Source organism: Lepidochelys kempii, chromosome 6 (assembly GCF_965140285.1).
Source record: "Lepidochelys kempii isolate rLepKem1 chromosome 6, rLepKem1.hap1, whole genome shotgun sequence".
NCBI classification, from domain to species: domain Eukaryota; kingdom Metazoa; phylum Chordata; order Testudines; family Cheloniidae; genus Lepidochelys; species Lepidochelys kempii.
In genome coordinates, this window is record NC_136385.1 from 71,688,461 (window position 1) to 71,703,651 (window position 15,191).

At 42.9% G+C, this 15,191-nt stretch overlaps 1 protein-coding gene across 7 annotated transcripts in view; it reads right to left on the bottom strand.

Annotated features, from left to right (window-relative positions):
* Positions 1 to 15,191, bottom strand: part of MGA (MAX dimerization protein MGA) — a 95,547-nt gene that overhangs the window by 21,432 nt on the left and 58,924 nt on the right. For 6 of the 7 annotated variants that reach the window (XM_073348691.2, XM_073348686.1, XM_078853333.1 and 3 more), the window contains 2 exons: positions 12,755 to 14,475; positions 1,444 to 1,521 (listed from right to left, as the gene is read on the bottom strand). In XM_073348691.2, the coding sequence (XP_073204792.1) occupies positions 1,444 to 1,521; positions 12,755 to 14,475 (1,799 nt within the window). The remainder of the gene's footprint in view (positions 1 to 1,443; positions 1,522 to 12,754; positions 14,476 to 15,191) is intronic. The other variant, XM_073348697.1, reaches the window with a different exon arrangement.

Sequence of the window (15,191 nt, forward strand, 5' to 3'; positions counted from 1 at the left end):
AAAGAAGGGAAAAAAACAACAACCAGAAGAAACAGAACCCCCGTATCTCCCCTCCAGTACAAAAATGTGTCTGAACGGGAGATCACAATATGCAACACCCTCCTACCAATGGATGCCCTCCTACAGAAGACCAGAAACATACTTTGTAGAGTTTGATAAATGTATTCTATTAAGACCAAGATGGTGCTCTGCACATTTTCTCAGCTGCTTTCTACTCACAATGCCATTAGGAACCTTGTAGAGGGAGCCTGGATTCTCCCTGGGATTATGTCCTCAATGCCTAGTATGCCAACAAGCAAACTATTTTAATGTCTTACCTGCAGCAATTTTGGGGTCCTAAACATGTAATGAACCTAACAAGATTGTGATGGGGTGTCCAACTCATAAAAGGCCTAAGTAGGTTAAAAAGGGCCAATTAATCCCATGAAAGGCTGCACCTGGAGGACAGTCAGGGCTGATAAGGCCTAATGGATGAAGCAGCCCAGCTGGGCAGGGGCAAGCTGACTTAGTACCAGGAAACAGAGCAACAGGGGCTGTAGGAAGGAACTCTGCAGTCACTCCGTAGAGAGGAGGGGAGGTGGCAAGAGACAAGGAGGAGTTCTAGGGTGGAGTAAACCCTGGACCCTGCCTGGGAATACAGACTGGCAAGAACCAGGGTGAAGGAGCTGCAGGGAACAGTGGTAACCCAGAGGGAGGCCAGATAATAGGGAAGAAAGCAGGAAGGAGTCCAGGGAAACAGTAACATGGTCTGACATTGGGTAGACTATGGTTACTATAGATAGGGTCCCCCTAGGCTGGAACCCACAGACCCGGGTTCCCCATCAACCTCTGGGGAAGTGGCACAGAAGGCTGCCTGAGCCAATTAATCCAGTGGGACTTTAATATCCTGGACAGAGAAAACTACACTGGCCTGGTGAGAGGGCCATGCTGTGAAGAAGGAGCACCTCAAGCCATGAAGAGGGAATAACCTGACTCCAAAGAGACAGAGTGCGAGACAATGGGGCGAGAAACTGAAGGAGGAGACGCCTAACTGGTCGAGAGCTAATCTCCAGATGAGTCACAGTGTCAAAGCCCTGTGCCCTGGCAGAGCAAGGGCTGGCTGGTAGCAGCCTCTGACACCCTTGAAAAGCTGTAATCACCCCTTAGACTTGGCTCAATACTTGCAGGGTTTCTCTGATGTTGTGGTGGGGCCTGCAGAGAGACCTTTGTAGAAGTACTCAACTGGGAGGACCCAGAAAGCTAGAGCCTCAATGCTCCAGTGATTCCCCAACTAGGGAGAGGTGATTTAAATTGAAATGAACTCACTACTGTGAGAAAAATGAATAAAAATTAAAGTTAAAAAAATGGGGTTAAGAGATACTGAACCACCAACTTGGTCCACGTGCCAGATAAAGAATTTCTGATGGGCTTCACAAGAAGATATTGCTAAGTACCATAGCTTACCAACAATGCTGAACCACCTATGGTATCTTCAGAGAGGAGGTACAGCCCATCTGGAACAGAACTGTGGGAGACCCTGGGCTGCAGAAAAGAAAAAAAGAAAACTAACCCTGTTTAACATATACAGTTATTAAAAGACACACTGGTAGTGAACGGATATTTTTTGCACATGAAACAAAAGGTCCAAAATAATCTAGGTATAAACAAGTCAGGGAAGAAAAAAAAAACTTATTTCCCATAATGGAGCTGCAATTAATGCTATAGATGGCACTCTACTCCCTCATCCCTTCTCCTGACGTGTCTGGTGAATCCAAACTGACCATTTTCTACAGCTTTCCCAATTTCTACAGAACGAACATCACTGTGATTCTAGATGCCAAGGAGAGAGGGGGGTTCTCCAAAGGAAGCAGCAAGGATGTATTTAGGCACAACTGTTATGCTGCAAGGAAATGTCTTCAAAAAGGGATGCGAGGATCCAGAAAACCAGAACAAGAAACGTAACCTTTGTAGCAGGGTTACTATCTTACAGAATGTGGTGCAAGAAAATCTCAACTTGCAGTTTGATTAAGGATAGCCAGAATGGTTCAAGACATCTGAATCCAATCTAATGATAGTCTTAACAGATATTAATGCGGTGACAGATAATGAAAGTTCACCTTATGTACTGAACTGTTTTTCAAAAATCATCTGATTAATGCACCTTGGCAGAGATTAATGGTTACAGTAAAGAATCATGAAATTAAGATGGGAAACGAATACAAAACAGGTTTAACAGGCTGAACGCTGGCCAGTTCTGATGTGTTTTATACCTCCAGGACTGACCAGCTTCCCCGAAGGGGAGGGGAGGGGGGTGAGAAAAAAAAAAAAAGAGTGTCTGGGGTGCTATATCAGAGAAGAACAAGTCTCTGTGGCTAATCGGAAGTACAGTCAGATAGGAATTCTTGGGTTTAGTTAGTCACAGCATACAACAGCACCATCACCAGGGGAACCTCCATCCCTCATCCCATTTTCTGCCCTCCTTATTTTGCTGCTACATCCTCCTACCTGAGTCACATGGAGAAGAGGCTGAACAGAGATTCCCTGGCATGAAGCCCAAAAGCTGCTCCACACTAGGAGAAACAGAACAGGAGCACCCTGACAGTCACTGACTGCTGAGGTTTCTGATGGTGGAGATAGGGAAGGAGTACAAGAGAGCTCTCTCATTTGTGAGGGAGACAGTAAAAAAAAAAAAGAGTAGAGAGATGGGTTAGATTGTTGAGGGAGAGCACTTGAGAGAGTATGGAGAAGGAAAGAGAGAGAGAGAGAAACAGCCCAGTTTTATCTGCTGTGGCCTCTCACTTTAGAATTTTAAAAGACAAATACACTCAGTCTAAGAACTAAGAACAAAAAGAAAGTGTAGCCATAGACTGAAGTTTTTCAAGTTGGAACAGAGTAACGAACAGAACACCCTGATTATGTTCTGCTTTTCTCCCCCCACAGACACACTGAAAGTTATAGCAAGTATCCAAAACATTGGAGCCTCCTATCTCACAAAAAACCCACCACCAATAAAACATGAAGGTGAGTGAAGAGTGCAGACACATATCAGTTGGCTGACTGCATGCTACTTTTCAATAAAGTTAAAAAGAATTAAACTACTTTAATTCTACCCTTCATTACCATCTTAGCAATATCTGTCTCTGCAAAAACATGCACTATGTAACACACTGGTTCTATCATTGGTTTCATACACTGATTCTCCCCTACCATGTGTGATTATATATAACGACATAACTTTTGCTCTTTTCATGTACATGTTTTGACAGCTTGTTCTGAGCATATGAAGTTTATATATGGAAACACACTAGTTCTGTGTTGATGACTGGATGCTATATGAAATAATATGGCCCTATTCTATGAAGTCCTAAGCATCTTTCCATGAGGAGCGGGATACTCAGCATCTGGCAGGATTGGGCTTTTACTGAATAGTGGGAAATGAATGCTTTCAGTATGCTATTTGTATAATCAAGAATTTGTAACGTGCGTGTGCATGGCCATAAACAGGGCCTTACCAAATTCGTGGCCATGAAAAACTTGTCACAGACTGTGCAATCTGGTCTTTCCCCCATGAAATCTGTATAGGATAAAAGCACAGATTTCATGGGGGAGACCAGAGTTTCTCAAATTGGGGGTCCTGACCCACATGGGAGTTGCAGGGAGGCCACAAAATTATTTTAAGGGAGTCGTGGTATTGCCACCCTTACTTCTGCGCTGCCTTCAGAGCTGACCTGGTGGAGAACAGTAGCTGTTGGCCGGGTGCTCAGCTCTGAAGGCAGTGCCCTGCCAGCAGCAGCGCAGAAGTAAAGGTGGCAAAACCATACCATGCCATCCTTACTTCTGCACTGCTGTCTTCAATGCTGGGTAGCTGGATTGTGGCGGCTGCTGACTGAGGGCCCAGCTCTGCAGGCAGCAGCACAGAAGTAAGGGTAGCAATACCATACCATGCCATCCTTACTTCTGCGCTGCTGCTGGTGGTGGCTCTGCCTTCACAGCTGGGCTCCTGGCCAGCAGCTGCCACTCTCCAGCTGCCCAGCTCTGAAGGCAATGCCACTGCCAGCAGCATCAGCACAAAAGTATGGGTACCAGTACCACAAGCCCCCTACAATAACCTTGCAAACCCCCTCACCCCCCCAACTCATTTTTGGTCAGGATCCCTACAATTACAACACCACAACATTTCAGATTTAAAGAGCTGAAATCATGAAATTTACAATTTTTAAAATCCTATGACCACGAAATTGACCAAAATGGGCCGGTGAATTTGGTAGGGCCCTAGCCATAAAGCAGTCCAACCAGGGTGGATAAAAATCAAATAAATCCAATTTTTTTTTTAATTTAAATTGGATTTTTTTGATAAAAAGCTTTTTGAGGAAAAAAAACCTATCTGAATATAGTTTTAATTAAGATACATTATAGCTCAAAGATATCTCATCATGGAATAGGGATTGTAAATTCTAATTCTATAGTATGAGACAATATAGTCATGTAATGTTTAAGAAAAGTTGAAAATGAGTGCCAATAGTTCATGGATTAGGGACCCAATTTTATGGGATTCCAGGGGCTTCTGTATAGATTATTTAGGTTAATCTTTCTATCTACCCAATGGGACTCAGTGCTCAGTCTAGAAGATACCATCAGAGATGCTTAGTTTTGCAGTTCTCAAACAAGGCTTGGTTGCCCGAATAAAACATCATGAGAAGCGTTCCTTCTCAGGAGGAAGCTGCGTTGAAGATGATGAAAGGAACATGTCTGAACATTCAGGATCTTCAGGTTGGTAAACTTTTTTATTTCATACTTCTTTCTTAAGGACTGCCTATCTTCCCTCTGGACTATTCTTGAATTCTCATGTTTGAGCAAAAAATATAGTTGTTACTCTATGGTACTATCATTTTAGATACAGTTGTGATAAAAAATAAATAGAGGAAATAGGCAGATCTTCCTTTTACAATTTCACCTTTAAAGTAGTACTGAGCGTCAATGAAAGCAATGAGTAACACTAAATGAACAGTATAGTAATAATAATTAAATAATTACATTGACTTATTTTGTTTAGGAGAATCCATCCTCAACATACAGGATTCTGAAGACTATCCACCTTCAAGATCACCATTATTTTCTATATTTTCAGAGTTATCTGCCAGTGATAGTGTTTCTGTCACATAGCCACAGTATATCACCTGTAGCAAAAAAGAAAAGAAAAAAAATCTCCATCCAGAAACATAGATAAGTTTGTGATAAGAACCAGAAGATTACAAAAAGAGGTAATTGATGAAAAAATTGCCCCGTTTGTTTATGCAACAAACTCTCCTTTCCGTATGATTGAGAACATGGTTTAGTCATTAAGACCAGGATACAGTCCACCCAACAGAGCAGATGTCGCATGCAAATTGCTGGATAAAGTGTATGAAAGAAAAATTGAACAGTGTGCAAAAGGTCTAGAGCAGGGGTCAGCAACCTTTGAGAAGTGGTGTGCCAAGTCTTCATTTATTTACTGTAATTTAAGGCTTCGTGTGCCAGGGGCCGACAGCCGGAACCCCAGACTGGCAGCAGGCTGAGCGGGGCCGGTGGCGGGGACCCTGGCTGGCAGGGGCCAGTGGACGGAACCCCAGACCAGCAGCGAGGGCAGCAGACGGAAACCAGACCGACAGCGGACTGAGCCGCTTAGCCCGCTGCCAGTCTGGGATTCTGTCCGCCAGCCCCTGCCAGCCGGAGTCCCGGCTGTCGGCCGGGTTCAGCCCGATGTCAGCCCTGGGTTCCGTCCATCCAGGCCGGCAGCGGGCTGAGTGGGGCTGGTGGCCGGAACCCCGGCTGGCAGCAGAGTGCCACTAAAAATCAGCTCGCATGTCACCTTTGGCATGTGCAGCAGGTTGCCGACCCCTGGTCTGGAGGGTGAAATTGTTAACCTGAGTCTTGATGGGTGGTGCAATGTCCACAATAATCCTGTTGTATGTGCTTGTGTGACAACAGAAGACGGGAATGTCTTCCTTAGAGAAACAACTGATACATCAGGAAATGCACACACAGCAGAATACTCACAAGAAGTAGCAGTAAAAGCTATAACTGTGAAAAAAATTCAAATGTCTAGTATGTAGCTTGGTCACAGACAATGCTGAAAATGTATCCAAGATGAGAAGAAATTATTTAAAAGAGAGTCCCAAGCTAATAACATATGGTTGCAGTGCTCATTTGATGCACCTCCTAGCCAAAGACTTAAGTGTTCCAGAAATTAAGGCTAATGTTGTTGAAATTGCAAAATACTTCCGTAACAACCACTTTGCAGCAGCTGCTCTGAAAAAAGTGGGAGGAAACAAGCTAACTCTCCCACAAGACGTGTGATGGAACTCAGTAGTGGACTGTGTTGAGCACTAGATCAAGAACTGGCCTAATCTGATGACAGTTTGTGAACAAAATTGTGAAAAAAATAGATGCCACTGTCACACCCAAAGTTCTCAACACTGGGCTTAAGAGAAATGTTGAACACATGCTGAGTACCCTGAAGCCTATTTCTGTAGCCTTGAACACAATGCAGGGAAATTGCTGTTTTAGTGCTAATGCTGTTGAAATTTGGAAGGAACTGAGAGAGATCTTAAAAAGAGAAATATGCAATGACAGAGTTAAATTACAAGCGTTAAAAAAAAGAATGGGACAAGCACTATCTCCAGCTTATTTTCTTAAAAATATTCTCAATACTCGGTACCGGGTCAAACCTTAACTGCTGAAGAAGAGGAGTTGGCTAGGACATGGACATCCAGCAATCATCCCTCCATAATGCCAAGTATAATAAACTTCAGAGCTAAGGGTGAACCATTCAAGAAATATATGTTTGATGATGATGTTTTAAAGAAAGTCACACCAGTGAAGTGGTGGAAGTCACTTAAGCACTTGTCAGAGACTTTTGAAGTGATAATCTCACTTTTAACAGCAGTAGCTTCTTCTGTCGGTGTAGAAATATATTCTCTCTTTGGACTAATTCATTCCAAATTGAGAAATCGTTTGGAACCTGAAAAAGTAGGAAAGCTTGTACTTTCTTTTCCAGATTATGAACAAACTGGAAAATGAAGGTGACGATGACTGTTAGCTGCAGAAGCCAATATTTTAAGCTTCTCATGTTGACCTGGCTGACATGGTCGATGAAATATTAAAAAAAAATAAAATAAAAAATTAAATTTAACTATTTTAGTTAAAAACAATTTTAACAAAACCAAAACTGATTTTTAAAAAACTTGAACGTTTAAATTCAAAAATTCATATGCTTGTTTTGTTAAAATATTATATGTTTGCTGTTGAAGAAAAAAATCCAGAATACATAACATTGTTTTAGTTAAATAAAGCAATTTAGATATCTGTCTGGTGATGTTCTCCTCCTAATACAGCATGACAAGAAAATCCTCCAAATATTAATGATTAACCTGTTGAATTGGAGATAGATATTTATGAAGTCTTTGGGAGGTGAATTGCTTCAATTACCCTTGGTAAATGAAATAACCAATAAATCATTAATTTTCTGATATAGCTGTAAAACTAATCTGAAAAGTTTTCAAAATAATCACTTAAAAATGTATTGTGTGTACCTTCTAAAAATGAAACCTACATCTATCACTGAGCTGTGAAGAATATGTATTACGGTTATAACAAGCAACTGGAATGCACTTTTATGTAGAAATCCATGATTAGAGTTTTCCTGACTAGTAATTTAAATCAAATACACCCTGATCCAAAAACTATGCAATTAAACTGGGATTCTAGTTTTTGTGGCCTCTGATAAAAATGAAAGGTCTTCATTACAGACAGATAAGGTAGTATGTTTATATGATTTTTTTCCAAGATGTTGCTATAGGAGTACAGTTAAGGTAGTTTGGGTACCTTATTCATGAAGTGCAACTTTAACTCTGCATTTCATAGATTTCCAGTATCTGAGGTTTAACAACATTCTTGAAAGGTAATATTCCTGCAAACCACCCATGTGGATATGCCTGCAACCTTAACTTCCCTTCAATACATTTTGTATGAAACTTTCCTTAAAAGAAAAATAATAGTTGTACCAGAGAACTAGGCAGCAAAGGAAGCTTGGGCATGGGAGGCCTTCCCTCCCTTTTTCCTGACCTCGGCAGAAAGGAGGCCTCATTAATGCACACCTCCTAAAGACTTCAGGAGGAGAGTTTATTACCTGTGAGCATTAGGAGTTGCACAAGAGAAGGGTTCCATCTGGATAAGCATATCAATCCTTTGGTGAGGCTTGTCAAGGGCTTAAAAGAGCTTGTTGAAGACACTCCTAATGCCATCCTCCCCAGGGGATCCCCGCCCCCCAAGAGGCCTAGGAACTTGAAAGGCAGGATATGTGGGGGGAAAGGGAGTGCAAGGACCAGAAGAGAAGCTCAGAACTGCAAGGAAAGGTGATGAGGAAGTTAGGGAAGCATTAATACTCCCCCCAACTCTCCCAAACACTTCAAACCTTTTACTAAGCACACTCTAATAATGTGGATCCCCCTGCTCCTGGCAGCCCATCCATGCCAACAGCAAAAAGAACAGCTATTGTAACTGTGCTTCTTTGAGATGCTGTCATTAGTATGGATTCTACTGAGAGACATTAGTACCTCATGCGCACAAGAGTGGAGTATTTTGTATAGTAGTGTCTGGGGCTGTACATGTACCTTCTGCCTCACTGTGCTCCCATGCGATGGCACAAAGCACAGGGCATCTGACCCTCCTTCAGTTCCTTCACAATTTAAGATGCATGTTAGCAGAGGACTCCAAAAAGCAAGGATGATGGGTGGATTGTGGACACCATCTCAAAGAACTAGTTACTGTAGGGTAAGTAACTGCTCTTTCTTTCTCCAATATGTTTGGGTGGGTGTCTCCCTCTAAATGACTGACAGGCAGTATCCACTCCAGTTAGTGGGAAGGAGGAGCATCAGCTCCTATTTTATCAGTCAAACAATAACAGTGCAAGACTCTGGAAATGTCCACACTAGATAGCTTCTTCTCTCTCAGCACTGAGTGTTGTTTCAAGAATGCCATGGGTGAGTTTGATTGATTGGATTTAGGCATAACTGTGAGACCATTTTAAGGTCAAACTCAGGGTGTGGTCTCAGGACTACCTTATGCCTATGAAAATATGCACGAGGTCCAACTCAGGGTGTGGTCTCAGGACTACCTTATTCCTATGAAAATATGCATGAGGAGGTCTGGCCATAAGGTCTTGGAGCTCACTGATATTCTGTGCTGAGGAGACAGCTACCAGGAAAATCATCGTAACCATCTAAAGTGATGTATCGAACAGTCAGAAGCTCCATGAATTTCAAGAGGATGATGCTGATCCCAAGTAGGGGTCAGATCTCCGAGAGGTAGGTAAGTATACAGAAAACCCTTGAGTAACCGGGATCCTGTGGGATGTGAAAAGATAGAGCCATAGGTGAAATCTAGCAAGCAGCATCAAGTGTGTGCATACCAACATATGCGTAGTCCCAGATATGCGCACACAGTTGTTGCGCTTGAGTTTAGGTCCTCTACTATCAACTGAAGGGACCAGAACCTGTCCTCTGGCAGGTAGGCTCTCGCCGATCAGGAGTCCTAGGAACTCTATCTTCTGCAATGATGTTAAACGATTTCTTGTAATTCACTAGAAATCCTTGTTGGGAGAACAGGGAGAGGATGCACTCTGCTGCGGGGACCTGCATCTCATTAGCCAGTCATCCATGTACAGATAGACGTAGATTCCTTTTCTCCTTAAATCTGCTGCCATTAGTGTCAGGCATTTTGTAAACACCTTCAGTACCAGGGAGAGACCGAAGCATAGAACCCTGTAGTGGTAATGAGTGGGACCCATCATGAATCTTAGGTACCTCCTCAGGGCTGGATGAATAGCTATACAAAAGCATGCTTCCTTTAAGTAAGAGCCACAAACTTAGAGAAATTGAATGATGGGGGCAAAATGTTAGTAATCTAAAACTGAGATGGAGTGTGTATTTGTTGAAACTTCTTCAGATAGGATGGAGACCCTTTTGTTTCTTTGGAATATGGAAATACTGGGAATAGAAGCACCTTCCCCTGATGTCTGATGGCAACTCTTCTACGGTTACTAGATGAAGCAATAAAGTTAGTTTTGCAAGATGATCTTGTCAGAAGGGTCCCTGAAGGGGGATGGAGAGGGGAAGTGGGTAGGGGGTAAAGCAGGGGGTTCTCAAACTGGGGGTCGGGACCCCTCAGTGGGTCATAAGGTTCTTACATGGAGGGTCACGAGCTGTCAGCCTCCACCCCAAACCCCGCTTCGCCTCCAGCATTTATAATGGTGTTAAATATATAAAAAGTGTTTTTAATTTATAAGGAGGGATCGCACTCAGAGGCTTTCTATGCAAAAGGGGTCACCAGTACAAAAGTTTGAGAACCACTGGGGTAAAGAGTGGAACTGGATGGGGTAGCCCTGGGTGATTATCTCCAGATAATCTCATTCATCTGTCCAATGTTATGGCAGACGGAACCAAGTGGAACAGGGTGAAGCAGCTTTCGAAGGTCATGCTCTTTGGATTGGATTTTATGTGGCTTGTGACAGCCCTGTAAAATTTGTCGACTTGTCACGGGAGAGATTTGTATGTATTGCTGTCCAAGAGGAAGGCTGGCGACCCCTGCTGTAGCTTGATGTGATACTCAGGCTGCCTGGAATGGTAGGATGATGTCTCTTGTCTTGACTGGGATTAAGGATGATACAGCTTGTGGTACAAGCCAGGCTTGTAAAACTTTAGGGAGCATGGGGTGGCTTCAGATTCTTTTAAGGAGCACAGTGCTGTCACTTCACTTCCTCAATTAAGAAGTGCAGGTCCTTGATCAACTCCCTCTGTATGACCAATGCTTGGAGACAATACTCTGTGTATGTTTACTGCTGTGGGCCATGGATCTGGCTGCAGTGTCAGAGGCAACCACTGCCGTCTGTAAGATCATCTTGAGCATGAACTTACCACCCTTAACTATTTCTCTGAGCTCCTCCCTGTTGTCATGTGCGAGCTTCAATTAAAAAGATGTCACCCTGTCCCAGGTTAAAGAGTCATACTTGGCCAGTAGGACCTGGTAATTTGCCTCTCACAGTTGTAGGGAAACACAGGAATAAGATTTCCTTCCAAATAGGTTGAGTCTTTTGGGTTTCCTGTCTTTAGAGTTACTCTTGTTCAATTTAGATTTTTCCTGTACTACCAACACAACCAAGGAGCCCAGTCTTGGGTTGAGCAAAGAACTCAAAGCTAGTTCAAGGGTACCATTTTTCTACTCATTTTACCATAGGTGGTATAGTGGCTGATGTCTGCCAGGAGGCTTTAACTGAGTCCAAGCAGTCCCTGATTTATGGGAAAAGTGATTCCAGACAGACCAACAATTATCAAAATATTGATCAACTTATGACATTTCTCAGATATTATTAGAGTTTCTGCTGTTCTCATAAGGAGCTTCCAGGATGACTAGTAGTCACCCGGTGCCAGTATTGGTGCCAAGGACACAGCTTCATCAGCCAACAATGAGAGTTCCTTTGGTGGTGAAGTAGAATGCTGGTGTGGCTCAGCCACCATGTCTGGTTCTTCCTGGTGGTCCTCCCTGTCTAGCATAGGTGATCTGACCAGAGAAGCTGATGGGGAAAGTGATCTCTTTCTTAAATGGGAGATCTGCTCCTAGCAGCATGAGATTACAGACCCAGTAAGCCCAACATATGGCCACAGTGACATGCCTTAGCAAGCTAGCTGGCTAACATGATATTGACTAGTCCAATGCTGTTGCTGTAAGAATGGTGGTCAGATTGTGTAGGGAGGGCTGGCAGACCTCTAAAAGACATTGATCACAGATAATAGAGGAGAGTATATCTGCTAAGATGGTGAGAACATATGTCCCGGTGATGAAGAGGAGGAGTAAGACCTCCCCTAGGGACACCACTGAAATCTAGCTATTGGAGAGTGGGAGCAGGGCTGCGGGTGCCCACCATTCACCAGGCTCCAGCTGCTAGTCTGCTGGGCTAGGGAGGGACAGGACTTCCTCTTCCTCTGCAAGGCCACTCTCGGGGGGGGGGAAGGTGAGGGGGAGGGGGGAGATCAGACCCACCTTCGGGTACTTACCCGCAGCTGCAGGAAGCTCCGTGGCTGCTGCCAGCTCTGAAGGCTCCCAGCAGCACAGGGGAGATCAGACCCACCTCCACCTCTGGGAATCTCCCCTGGCTGCAGGAAGTGCCGTGGCTGCTGCCTTCAGAGCCCGGCTCAATGCAGCACAGAAAGACGGTGGCAATCCCATGACCCCCCCTACATAAGCTTTGTGACCCCCCATGACCTCCTTTTGGGTCAGGACCCCCTCAGTTACAACACTGACATTTCAGATGTAAACATATGAAAATGCTAAATTGACCAATTTTAAAATCCTCTTGCCATGAAATTGATCAAAATGGACTGTGAATTTGGTAGGGTCCTACCAATGAGCAATATTCATACTAGAGCTCTGCCAATTCATTTCAATCCTTATCTGTGAAACAGACAACTCTATTTCCAGTCTTGTGAATTTCTCAAACAGAAGAAATGTCACTAATAGTGCCAAGTTGTGTCTGGAGTTTGTATAACTAGAATGAAACCAAAAATATATTCACTTGAGACCCGTATCCAGGTCTTCTGAAGTAACAGAAGACCAGTGCATTAACTACCAGTGAGCCTTCTAGGCGCCTACTGTGTCTGGACACACGATTAGTTTGTTGATTTTTTAAGTTATCTTTCAAAAATCGGAGGATTTTTAGTTTTAAGAAGAGATAGATACTCACCAATTTTTCCACATCCACTTCCTCTTCACTCTGGAAATCAGAAGCTCCATCCAGCATCTCATCAGCAGAATCATCAGTTTTTTCATCATCATCTTCCTCCTCCTCTTCCACATCATCAATGGTAATATCAACAGTAGGAGTATAACCCTTTTTGTGGTGTTTGGGTTCTTGTGATCTCTGTTCTGGGGTCAGGATATAACCTTTAACAGATTTCTCAATTTTGTTCTCTCTCTCAGTGTTACTTTTGTTGTCTAAATCAGTTGTCTTACTAGATATTGTGTTCCAAGAACTATTGACATGAATTGAGTTACCCTTAGCATTTTCACTTGCTTTCTGAAAACCAGTGGTGCCTTGTTCTTGGTTAGGAGAGTTAAGTTTTTCCTGGACATCTAGGTTTCTTTTACACTCATCTGTACTTTCCACAGGCATCTCCCCTGAATTATTATCATGTTCCTTTGTATAAATGATCTCCGATTTATTTTCCCGTTCCTCCATTATGTTCTCAGTCTCTATAGAGTCCTCACATTCCTTCTTTTTGACCTCTGGCTGAGCACTGCTGTCCTGGAGCTCTTTTTGGTTCTGAAGTGGTTGAGTCCCTTCCTGCTGCTTGTCTTTGCTTTCCAGCTGTGCATAAATCTCTTGCTTTTCCTGTGGACTCTGTGACTGTGCAGCATTCCCCTTCTCTTCCCCCTTTTTCTGTGGCTCTGCATTTCCCTCCTGTTCAGTATCTGGACTCTCTGCTTGTACAGTGCTCGTGTACTCCTCCACATGGCTCTTTAACATTGCAATCTCCTCCTGCTCCCTGGGACTCTCTGGATATACAGTATTTGCAGGAGCAACTACTGCTTGACCTATTAATTCTGAAATAGTCTCTGAGTTATCTGAAACTTCCTCCAATACTTCTTCAGAATGTACAGAGTCCCCTTTCTTTTCAGTGATCACTTTGTTTTTCTCACTGATTGGCTTCTCACTGATGTATGAGTGGTCTGATGATATCACATCTGCAGAAACATCATGCTGGAAGGTGGGAACGTCATCTGAGTAATCCTCCAGCATCTCCGGATCCTTCTCAGCCATCTCTGAGACAGTGGAGTTTCTGTCAGATATGATCACATCAGCTGCAGACTCATCAGTACTATTTGACTGATTTGCTGGCAACTCATTTTCCTCTTGTTTGCTATCTGACACTGTGACCTCTGACTCCATGACTTCTACATCTTCTGAATGTGAAGACTTCTCAGGCTCTTGCTGCTTAGTAGGACTAGACTCATCCTTTTGGCTTACATTCTGGGAATCTTTCTTTATCTGGAGGGATGCAACATGATGAAGAATAGAGTTTGGGACAGACTTCTGTCCTGGGAGCTGAAGCAAGGCAAAACTGCCAGACTGAAGGGGTATGAGACTGGCAGCATTAGTTGGTTGACCACCTGAGCTACACGTTATTTTAGATTCAGAGCCTGTCTGACCTGCAGCACTGCTTGCTCCTGGAGGAGAGATCCGCAGAGTCAGGGTGCCTGCTTGTGACACAAAACTGGGTACCGATGGAAGGATGGATGATGCTTGAGTGACCAAATTAGCTGTAGGTACAGACTTGGATCCAACCGTTTGTACTGTTGGGTTTTTGACAGGGGAAACCGAAGGAACAGAAATGGAGGACGTAGGTGATACAGGTGTCTCAGGAGGCTTAGAAGGCCCAGGCAACCGGATTCCTACAACAGAACCTATGAGAGAGATGAAACACTAATCACTATTTCCTAGAATCACTCCTCCTGATTCTAGTATTTGAGGTTATATAAATTAAAGCAGAAAGATCTTCTTCCAAGGATTATAATATAATTAAGTACTAAACCACAGAATTACAATATAACAACTAGTGCTGCATAAGAGGCATGCTACCATAAGATTTCCACAAAGGACACTCTCTTCCACATTTTGTCAGTTAATGCACAAGTTTCATCAATGTGTTGAAAAGGTGGTCATTAGATCCAGTGAGAAAAAAGTTTTCATAAAAACAATTCAAAATAAATGAACTCTCTCTCCTTTACAAATTTTGTCAGAAAATTTCAAAACAATTCAAATTTAAAATATTTCATTTCATTTTGATGGTGATGGGAAGGAACACTCACTTTTTTTTTTTTTTACTTGTCCCTCTTTCTCTTCTTTAAAATGTAAAATAGTGTAATTTTCCTCACCAAAACAAAATGAACAGTCCTGAAATTTGATGAAAATTAATTTTTCACAAAATTTTTCATTTAATCTAAAAAGCCATTATTTGTCAAAACAATTTTGGCTAGTGGCAAATGGTCAGATTTATACTCACTGAAGTGATCAATCCAATTTCTTTAAAATAGTGCTGAGATAATACATTGACCCTTTGCTAGACATAAAAAAGTCTTTACCTAGCGCACAAAATTCCTAAATTTTGTGTAAAGGAAGT